General features: G+C 46.6%; 1 protein-coding gene across 6 annotated transcripts in view; it reads left to right on the forward strand.

Moving 5' to 3' along the window:
* TENM4 (teneurin transmembrane protein 4) overlaps positions 1–11288 on the forward strand; it is a 498342-nt gene that overhangs the window by 344832 nt on the left and 142222 nt on the right. For all 6 annotated transcript variants that reach the window (XM_006759877.2, XM_015561430.1, XM_015561431.1 and 3 more), the window contains 2 exons: positions 7569–7670; positions 9769–9963. In XM_006759877.2, the coding sequence (XP_006759940.1) occupies positions 7569–7670; positions 9769–9963 (297 nt within the window). The remainder of the gene's footprint in view (positions 1–7568; positions 7671–9768; positions 9964–11288) is intronic.

The raw sequence follows: 11288 nt of genomic DNA on the forward strand, positions 1-11288 counted from the left end.
CGTGTGTGTAGCACTCATCACTCTTTGAAGAACCAGACGTGCTGCTTATCTTCAAGAAGTTCATAGTCTTATTGATGAAATTTGTTTTGCCCCCAAATAATTAACAAAGAACCAAGACCTAATATCATCAAGGGAACAGTCTTTTTCGTAGACCCGCCCCCCCTCCTTAGAGCTGCACTTAGTAGTGGTTGGTAGACTTCTGGGTATGATTGAAAACAGATCTCCCAGTTCATATGCCAGTGCAGACCTGGCTTCAAGCCCAGGCTGTCAGGGGCTTTGTCAAGTTTTTGTCATTGCCTTGACCTAGACTGCTGCAGATGAAAAGCCTTTGAATTCCATCATCTGCAGAGGAAGCTGGGGCACCTACAGGGACTGACACCTCGCGGGCCATGGAACAGCTTTCCAGCACCTGGCACCTGCCCAGTGCCAATCTAGTGTGCAGAGGGAGGAAAGTTCTTTCAGTTGTTGGCATGAGTCTGCCTGTGTTTGGGCTTCTGGGAGACAACAGGTTTAATTTGCTTTGACAGTGCTTTTCCCCAGGAGGGAATTTACCCAAACACCCTGCCTTCTTCACATTCAGCTCAGTGCTTGTTTGTTTTCCTGGTTTAACCATGGGGAGTTGCTCTGTGTTTTATATGCATATGTGCGCGTGTTTATCCCCAATAACCCACATTGCCTGGGTTGGATTCATTAGATCAAGTAAGTATGTTGTTTTAGTTCCAAATGAAATGCATGTCTGACCCTTTCTTCAAACTGAAATACCAACTCTGCCAAGTCCTGGGCAAACCTCCTTACATGCACGGCGTTATACTATTTGCTCTTCACAATAACCCTCTGAAATGGGTGCTATTATTAACCCCATTTCACAGGTGAGGAAACTGATGCTTAGAGATGACTTTCCCAAAGGGCACGTTGCTAGTAAGAGGCAGCCTGGCTCCAGAGCCCCGACTTTGGTCCAGGCCATACACCACGCACTTCCGCTTCAGATAGAACTTGGTTCACCTACCAGATTTGCCCTAATCGCTGTGACCTTGAGAAAGTGACATCAACTCTCAATCTCCATCTGAAACTGTAAAATGATGGCAAAGGTACCTATTTCTCATAATTATTATAAGTAATGAGTAAGTGACATATCTTTCACAGTTCATTTGAGGGGATGAGGAGATCCGTGTTAGAGTCTTCCCTCAACCTGCAACTGCTATAGAGTTAAATCCCCGCTATGCTATCTAGTTTGTTTCCCTCTCTTCTTTTGGTTGCCAATAGTAAACCCAATCCCCTTTCAGGATGTATAATGTCACTAGCTGCAGTCAAGGTGACACATTCAGTCGTCCAGTTGGCTGTCCTGGAGTCCAGATCCTTCCCTTCTTGCCTAAGCATTAGCACCCATCCTACAGAGAAGCCAAAGGAGGTGTCAGAGAGTGGGTCTCTGCCAGGCACTGGGTAGACCTTGGTTCCTCTACTGAGCTCTCCCAGTTGCCAACATCCACTTTTACAACTGAAAGAGACATGAGGGAAGCAGAGGAAGGAATTGTAGGTAGAAAACACAAGCTTCTGTCATCTGGGACACATCACAGGAGAACAATACGGATGTGTGGGGTGGGGGTGGGCATGGGGGGGACTAGAAGGGAGGGATAGAGCAAGGTAAGCAGAGAGAGAAGCCAAGGATGATTGGTAAGCTCCCACCTCACAGCTGCTCCTTCTATCTTTGGTGCTAGAATCCAAGGTCAGGCTCCTGTGACTATAGAGGTGTGCCTGCTCAGACCAGGGCATGAAGCAGGTGTGCCCAGGCCCTGGGGAGCTGATGGAGGCAGGGAGCCTCCTTTCCTCTCTAGGCTAACTGCTCCTGTGCAATGGGAGTCCACAGTTAGGCTGCCCAGTAGCCCTTCTCCAGGCAGGATTTTTCTCTGGTCTCTCCTGTTTCCTACAAAACGAGGCTTTGAGATTTCAAAACAGAAAAGCAGAAGGTGGCAAATGAAGGCAGGCTTTTCCAGCAATCAACCCTGGACTTGGAAGGATGTATTTATCAACTGTTACCCTTTCACCTGGACATGCTGATGCTAGTGATTTGTTCTGGAAAAGTGTAGTGAGCAGACAAGATGAGGTGCTGCCGTGGCTTCGCCGAGGCCCTGTGGTTTCCTGTCTCCCATGTCTCCTCCAGGGAAGAACACTGTTGTCTTTCTTTCTGCTGATGCCCCTTTGTATTTCGAGCAATAGTTTGTTCAACATCCTGAGAACACGCCTACTCACAACACATGTCCAGAGAAGGAGCTAAGGAAACATTTAAACTCTGCATTCCAACACTGATGGAAGGAAAAACACGTTCCTAAGAATCAATTTTCCTAACAGGACCCACTATGGTGATGGAAAAACAAAAGCACAGGGGGGAAGGCCCCTGCCTTCCCATATGCCACATACCCAATTAGGAAAATCAGTTATTCTTAGGCAGCTGCATTTTCCATTTAGATTTGAGCAGATCTGAAGGAACACCTTCTGCAGAATGAAGGCAGCTGCAGCTTGGACATGAGCAAAGCAGGAAGGAACTGCAGACGGAAGACATTCACCAAACACTAATTGGAAACATAACAGCATGTTTAGTCAATAAAGTTCACACTCCTCCCAAGCCAGTGAGTGTCACTCCTGCACTAGTGTTTAGCGTAGAGCTATCTCCTCAGAGGGGACTCATCATTTGTGGGATCCCAGGTGGACCCCAAGTAGTTGAAATCTTTCCAAACGGAAGAAAAACTATATACAGAAACATTTCACCAAACAGCAATATTCTCCAAACGTCTCCCTCCCACTTCCTTGTTACTATCGTAAAATTATTCCATGTTTCCTAAAACTTCTGCCTTCTCTGAAACCAACAGCCTGGGGCAAGTTTTTGTAGCAAACAGCATTCTGTGCTGTCAGATTTAGCAACCGACACCAGACTCAGTCACAGAAAACATACTTTCCTCACTTTTTCACCACGAAAGCTTTGTGGCAGATAATTCAAAATCTAAAAAGAGTGTGTGTGTGTGTGTGTGTGTGTAACACTGATCCATTGTCAATCCTGTTATAAATGCAACTGGTAATTATAGTAATTTTATTTGACTTTTATATCATGGTTTTGAGAAGGACTGGGAGAGATCTCTGAGATCATCCAGTTAAATTCTCTCAGTGATAGCAACAAACATTTATTGAGACCTTCTCTGTGAGATGGATACAAGGGCAAATACAGAAATGAATAAACTTGGTGCCTGCCCTCGAGGAGTTCACAGTCACTGCTGGGGACTGTTTGGGGTTTTAGTAGGAGGGAAGGGAAGAGAGAGACCTGGAGTAACTTAGCCTGTTTAAGAAATCAGGAAGGCCCTAGCTGATTTGGCTCAGTGGATAGAGCATTGGCCCTCGGACTAAAGGGTCTTCGATTCAATTTGGTCAAGGGCACATGCCCGGGTTGCAGGCTTGATCCTCAGTAGGGGGCGTGCCCGAGGCAGCCAATCATTAATTCTCTCTCATCGTTGATGTTTCTATCTCTCTCTCCATCTCCCTTCCTCTCTGAAATCAATAAAGAAATATTAAAAAATAAAAAAGAAATCAGGAAGGCTTGTCAGAGGAGGTGACATTGGAGCTGTATTTGAAAGAAGGCATGGGAATTGCCAAGCAGGCAGGGATGAGGAAACAGGTGCAGAAAAATGAAGTGACATAGTCAAGGCCCCACAGCCATTTAGAAGCAGAACAAGACCCGAGGTCAGGCCTCTGCCTCCGTCCTGTATTCCTGAGATGCCGCAGGTGAAGCCCACCCTCCAGTCCTACCTTAGTCAGTAGCTAAAAGTGAAAATAATCTTGCCTTAAACTTTACTTAGAATTCTTATTTTTAAAAGAATATTCAAAATGAAACTTTCTAAGCCATTCTCTCTCTCTCTCTCTCTCTCTCTCTCTCTCTCTCTCTCTCTCTCCCCCCCTCTCTCCCCCCCTCTCTCTCTCCTCTTTCTCTCTCTTTCTCAGTGTTTAGGAAGCCACTTGTAAAGTAAAGGTATTAGGAAGATGGATTCTTCCAGGCAAAGCAAGTGAGAGCAGAATTACCTGGGGCCGTGGCTTGTGAGGACCCAACCACTTTGCCCTGAAACGAGAACTTTTGCTAGGTTAGACCCTCTTGTTCTTACCTGTTAGTGTAAAATTGCTCATGTTAGCAGAGGAACAACATGGAGCAAGTGGAATTTCCCACCCACTCATGAAAGGAACCACACATTTGAACCCTATTTCCAAACTTTCAAAGTAGCTTCCAACTTGATAGTGGCTGACAATTGGGAAAGACCTTTCTGGGAAGTGCACCATGCGATGCGTTCCTCCCCATCTCCCTGTCTTTTCCCTTCTCTATCAATATCCATGCCATTCTTCACGCCCACCTCCTCTGAGAAGCCTTCCCCTCTGCTGGTTTTGCCCCAGATAAGCTGTCCCCATAAGTTGGCCCTGTAATCGTCTATGTCCATGGCCCATAGTGCTTTGCTGCAGTTAAGGCTCCATGCCCTTGTATGGATGCCTTGTCTGCACGGTTGCTCTCAATTTCAGATGCACAGAATTTTAGAACAGGAAGCAGTCCTAGGGGTCACCTCTGCCCTCACCTTGATTTCACATATGAGGAAGGTGAGATGGGCTGGAAGTTGCTTTAGGTCACCCAGCATGGTGCCAGAAGAATGGACCCCAGGCCAGGTTTCCTCACCTCCACACGGAGCCGCTTCACGTCCTGTGCTGCTGCCCGGGTGGCAGTGTCATCTCATGCCCCCACTGAGGCTGCAAATGTCCCGTAGGCAAGACTCATCTTCTGTGGTAGCATCTCATCTACCAGAGGCCTTCGCCTTGGCTTCAAGACTTAGTTGTGAACTGGATGTGGTTGAATCCTTAACTCTGCCCACCTTTCCTCTACTTTCAACTCTGAGTGCAGACTCACTCTGAGGCCTTGGTGAGTCACTGCCCTTCCTCAGCTCAGTTTCCTTCTCTATTAAATGAAAGCTTTGGTCTAGATCAGTGGTTCTCAACCTTCTGGCCCTTTAAATACAGTTCCTCATGTTGTGACCCAACCATAAAATTATTTTCGTTGCTACTTCATAACTGTAATGTTGCTACTGTTATGAATCGTAATGTAAATATCTGATATGCAGGATGGTCTTAGGCGACCCCTGTGAAAGGGTTTTTCGACCGCCAAAGGGGTCTCGACCCACAGGTTGAGAACCACTGGGCTAGATGGTCTCTTGAATCCCTTTAAGTTCTAAAAGTTCTAGAATTCTGTACCTTTCAGCTGAGTCTTTTGGTGTCTTCAGGACTGGCCTTTCTGTCCCCCAGATCTGCCACCTCACTCATTCTCCTGGCTTACTATGGAGTGAATTTCTTTAAGGTCCAGAGAACATAATAGTATTGAAGAAGACCAGGCTTGGCGTCCTAAGGCCTGGGTTTGAATCTTGCCTCCATGCCATTGTATCTGTGTGGCTGGCCTTCAGCAAGTCACTTCATCTCCCAGCCACCTTAAATTTAAAAAAAAAAAAAAGGGGGAATAACAATACATCCTTTTGGATTTGGTGACAGTGAAATGAGACAAACTTTGTGGAAATACATGGCACAAAGAAGATAGTCACATATAGTGACTTCTCTCCTTTGTTCCACACCCAGCATTTGGGAAGAGGGCAGTTCTGCATGCATAGATTTTCTAGCTAATGGCTGTATTAACTGGAGCTATACAACATTGACTACTTTTTTACTAAAACCTTTCTGAAATGAATTTGATATTTCATGACATGTCACTCAGACAGTCCCAAAGTATGAGGAAGAATTAGAGAAAGGAACATCTTTCAAGAGGGGCATCATAGCAGATGGTAAGCGAAATAGGCCAGTCAGAGAGAGACAACTATCACATGATCTCACTTATATGTGGAATCTAATGAACAGAATAAACTGACCAACAACATAAGGAATGCAGGGGGCAACGGGAATATGAAAGGAAACTCCTATGCCTTTTTTTAGGTGTATTTTTTATTGTTGACGTTATTATGGATGTCCCCTATTTTCTCCACACTTCCTCCTCTCCTCCCCACCCCCAGCCATCACCACACTGTTGTCTGTGTCCATAGGCAGAGCATATATGCATATAAGTTCTTTGGTTAACTTTGGTTAATCTCTTCCCATCCCACTGCCCTTCCCCACCTTCCCTCTGAGATTTGTCAGTCTTTTCCATGTTTCCATGCTTCTGGGCTTTGTTTTGTTGGTCAGTTTATTTTGTTCATTAGATTCCACATATGAGTGAGGTCACGTGATACTTGTCTTTCTCTGACTGGCTTATGTTGCTTAGCGTAATACTCTCTAGTTCCTTCTGTGTTATCTCAAAGGATAAGCGATCCTTCTTTTTTACAGCTGCATAGTATTCCATGGTGGGAATGTACCACAGCTTCCTTATGCACACTTGGGCTGTTTCCAGATCTATGCCTTTTAAAGGAGCTTGGATATTTTCATTTCTCCCCCATTGAATGGTTTTAAGTAGGAGAATGTTTCAGAGACATCATTACTCAGGCTGCTGGGTGGTAAATGAATCAGGGAAGGGGGAGGAGGGAAGAGGAGGGGAGAATAGGGGAGGGAGCAAAAGAGGAAGCTGAGAGGCTGGCCATGCAGCTGTTGGTTAGCAGGTGTGGAGGGAAACGGACTAAGGCTTGAAAAATCAGAGGTGGGAAAAGATAGGTTTACAAATGCTCAGTAGCTTTAAAAACCAGATTCCTGGAATATCAGCTCATTGTGAAAAAAATAAAACACAGGAAAGTGTAAAGATCACAAGAATTACCCAATAACCGAGCATCCAAAGATAGCCCTGCTAACAGGTTGAACTATTTTTCTCACTAATATTTTTTGCAAAAAGTTTCTAATGTATTTGTAGATACAAATTTGATTTATAAAAAATAGTTCAGGCAGACATTTCCCAGCACACAACTCTTAATGTCAGTTGAGATATATCTCAGTAAGAGTAAAAATAATGTAAGGTTGTTTGTTTGTTAATCCTCACCCAAACATACTTTTCCATTGATTTTTAGAGAGAGTGGAAGGAGGGGTGGGACAGAAACATCAGTGTGAGAGAGAGAGACACATCGATTGGTTGCTTTCCACACACACCCTGACCGGGACCGATTTAACCTGCAACCCAGGTATGTGCACTTGACCAGGAATTAAGCCTGAGACCCATTGGTGCTTTGGCTGACACTCTAACCACTGAGTACACTGGCCAAGGCTATATCTATAAAAATAACAGTGTAATATGCTAATTAGACCAGACGTCCTTCCAGATGACCTTCCAGACAAAGCCAGTGGCGGAAGGGAAGCCCCGGTCCCAGGTGCCGGAGGGAAGCCGGTGCCAGCAGCTGGGGGAAGGAAGGCCTACTCTTGCACGAATTTCGGCATTGGGTCTCTAGTAACATATAATTCTTAACTTCATTGGTTGCTTTCAGTGACTGGGCAAGAAGAGCTCGAATGTGTTAACCTGAGGCTTGATTCCTGGGCCTTCTGTTTGGGGAAGAAGTTTCTGTTTTCAGCTCTCCTTCTCTTTTCTCCCCCAGAATCGGTGGATAACTGCCCCAGCAACTGCTATGGCAATGGGGACTGCATCTCTGGGACCTGCCACTGCTTCCTGGGTTTCCTGGGCCCCGACTGCGGCAGAGGTGAGAGCCCTGGTGTGGACCTGTGATTTCCACTCCCTGTGCCCCATGGGAGCTCAGGTCCCACTCCTCAAAGCCAGTGCAGAACTCCAGGCCACACTTTAAAATATATATATATATTTCAGAGAGGAAAGGAGGAGAGAGAGAGATAGAAACATCCATGATGAAAGAGAATTATTAATTAGCTGCCTCCTGCACACCCCCAACTAGGGGTAGAGCCTGCAACCCAAGCATGTGCCTTTGACCAGAATCCAACCGGAGATCCTTTAGTCCGCAGGCCAACACTCTACCCACTGAGCCAAACTAGGTAGGGCTCCAGGCCACTCTTGACTCTTGCGAGAAGGGCTCCCAAGGGCCATCCTTCAGAAACCCTGTGAGGGAGGTCTTCAGGCCACTTGACCCACTGGTGCATGACCAGGAGGTCAGGAAGGAAGGGGCAGCCACAGTTAACCTCATGTCCCCTTGTGGGGGCAGAAGGAGTGGCATGGGGGTCCTTGAAAAGCGGATTTCCCCTTAGAGGAGTGATCAGCCTTTGTGAAGTGTCTTCGAAGTTCACTTTCAGCTAGCATGGTTTCCCCTGGCCCAGAGAAGGGAGGCCTGGTTTCTTGCTCAGTTAATGCCTTCTAACACCACGGGCAGCATCATAGCTGAGACCACCAAGGACTGGGAAGGGGGTGAGACTGCTCTTCTCCACACAGGACCCCAGTGTTGCTTCAGATTTGGGCACATAGGGTCTAATGATAACCCCCTCGCGATAGTTTCAAGGCTGCCATGATCTACTGTTTGCCTTTGGCCTTCATTATTGTCCTGCAAGAATCAACATGGAAAACACCGAGGGAGATCTGTTGTCCTGAGATTTTGGCACACCCTTTGGGGAAACTCCCTTTGGTTTTTCTCCCTCATCAATCATCTGCTTTATGTCCTTTGGGGCTTGGTCCTGTGCTAGACACTGACCAAGCCCAGGAGTTCTCTGCCTGGGAAACAGACAAAATCAATGATTACAAAGCGGCTAATAGGTGAGAAACACGGTAGGGAGGTCATGTGCAGGGAGTGCCTATCAGAGGGAAAGGGAGCAGCTGTCTCAGCTTGGATGGTGAGGACCAGGAAGGGCTCCCAGGTGAGGTGCTCCTGGAACTGAGACCTGATGCCTGAGTCATTGCTCATTGGTAAAAGCCAGAGATGGCTCCCCAGGCCGAAAACAACGTGAGGTGGCACTGCTTTGGGGACTCTACTTATTCTTTCTAAGGTGAAATAGACTCAGTTTGAGGCAGCAAATCCTGCAGCCCCCAGGAAGCACAGTAATTCCCTGCCAAGCGCTTTCTAAAGAAAAGCTGCCAGGTGGGGGCGGGGACAACGGTGCGAGAGAGAAGAGATGAGTCATCCCTTCTAAGAGAATTACCATCTCATCCCGTATGCACTTAGAGTGAAGAGCCCTGTATAAAACAGCCTCTTAGTGAAGCTCACTAAGGCTGGTGGGTACTTACAGCACACTGAAATATAATTTATTTTTATATAGTGTTCTTTGTACAGATGTTCACAAAACGCTAAGAGGCAAAATGCAAAGATAATACTTTCAAGAGCTAAGTTGGGCTCAGCTACTCTCTTATGGGGCCATGGTTTACGGGTTTTGAGGGGAGGCCTGAAAAGCAAGGAAAACAGAGAGGAAGCTGGGTTAAAGACAACAGCAAGTGTGCTGCAGGTGAGGGTGGGGAAGCAAAACAGAGCGCTATTAGGAGAGCGTTGGAGGAGGGATACCGGCAGGCAGGAGGCCCAGCTGTCTTTCCCAGGGAGCCCCAGGAACTCACTGGGGTCCTGGCAACCACCACACTGCCCCAGTAATATTGGGGGGTGGGAGGGAGCAGGGTTCACTGGGCACCAGCTCCACCAGGCCGTGCACTGCACACCTTCACCTACAGCTCCAGATGTGTTTAATCAGGAATTAAATAAAACCAGAGAAGCAGATAGATGGGCACACGTGAGAATTGTGGCAAAGCACTGGAGGCTCTTGGTCAAGCCAGCAGGCAGAGGGGAGAAAGGGACAAAGGCTGGTGGGGGATGCTGGCCTTTGGTTCACACCAGGCTTCCCGTGCTGTCTCCCCAGCCTCCTGCCCCGTGCTCTGTAGTGGGAACGGCCAGTACATGAAGGGCCGGTGTCTGTGCCACAGCGGCTGGAAGGGCGCCGAGTGTGACGTGCCCACCAACCAGTGTATCGATGTGGCCTGCAGCAACCATGGCACCTGCATCATGGGCACCTGCATCTGCAACCCTGGCTACAAGGGCGAGAACTGCGAGGAAGGTAAGATGCATGCAGGCAGCCCAGCACCTTCCTCAACTTAGAGAGTAGAGCACGGGGCCAAGAGGACATCCGGGCAGCAGAGGAAGCCACCCTGTAACCCCCACCCTGAGCCAGGAGCCCATCAGCAATAGTAATGAACCTAAAGAAGAGGGCAGACAAATGCAATCCTACTCAGTGAAGGGCACAGAAGTGTTGCACCAAGTACTTACTATACCCAAGGCTCTGTGCTGGATGCCTTGCATTATTTAACTGCAAACCCTGGTAGGGAGGGGAAATCATCTTCATTTTATAGTCGAGAACATGGAGACTCTGAGAGTCAAATGGCTTGCCTGAGGTCACACAGCTAGCCAATGACAGGGCTGGGTTTGAGCCCAATCTCTCTGTCTCCATAGCCCAAGATCTTTCTACTCCCCTATTAGCTCATTCACTCCCCATTTCTGAAGTATGAGTGTATTTAGACCGCCAAACTCTGCCTTCCATTATCACACTCTGTGTGTGTGTGTGTGTGTGTGTGTGTGTGTGTGTGTTCATACATGTAGCTCTCAGGTGCTCAAAGGCATGTCTCTCTCCTTCATAAAGTAAATACAGGGTGTCCCCCCAAAATGTGTACACACTTTAACAGCAGATAGCTCAATTTTGAAAATAAAATGTATTTTAATAAACACTGCCTTTGTAATTATTCAAAGTGTTTATACGTTTTTTGGGGACACCTGATATATGCACTTATTTCTCCTGGGTAAATGCCGAGGAGTGGAATTGCTAGGCTTGGGGCTTATGTTTCGCTTTTGTAGATACTGCTAAATAGTTTTCCAAAATGTTTGAAGCAATTCATGTCCTTGCTAGTAACCTCTGAGAGTTCTAGTTGTCCCACACCCTCACCAATACTTGTAATACAGTCTTTCTGTTGTTGTTGTTGCATGATTGCAATATAATCTTTTTGGAATACTGCTTTTAAGATTCTCTCTTTGTCTTTTGCTCTTGGCATTTTAATTATGATGTGTCTTGGTGTGGTCCTCTTTGGATTCCTCTTGTTTGGGGTTCTCTGCGTTTCCTGGACTTGTAAGTCTATTTCTTTCACCAGGTAGGGGAAGTTTTCTGTCATTATTTCTTCAAATAGGTTTTCAATATCTTTCTCTCTCTCTCTCTTCCTATAGCACCCCCATAATTTGGATGTTTATGCTTAAAGTTGTCCCGGAGTCTCCTTAGACTATCTTCATATTTTTGGATTCTTTTTTCTTTTCGTTTTTCCAGTTGGGTGTTTTTTGCTTCTTCATATTTCAAACCTTTGACTTGATTCTTGCGATCCTCTAGTCTGCTGTTGGATC

Source organism: Myotis davidii, unplaced genomic scaffold (assembly GCF_000327345.1).
Source record: "Myotis davidii unplaced genomic scaffold, ASM32734v1 scaffold916, whole genome shotgun sequence".
Lineage (NCBI taxonomy): Eukaryota > Metazoa > Chordata > Mammalia > Chiroptera > Vespertilionidae > Myotis > Myotis davidii.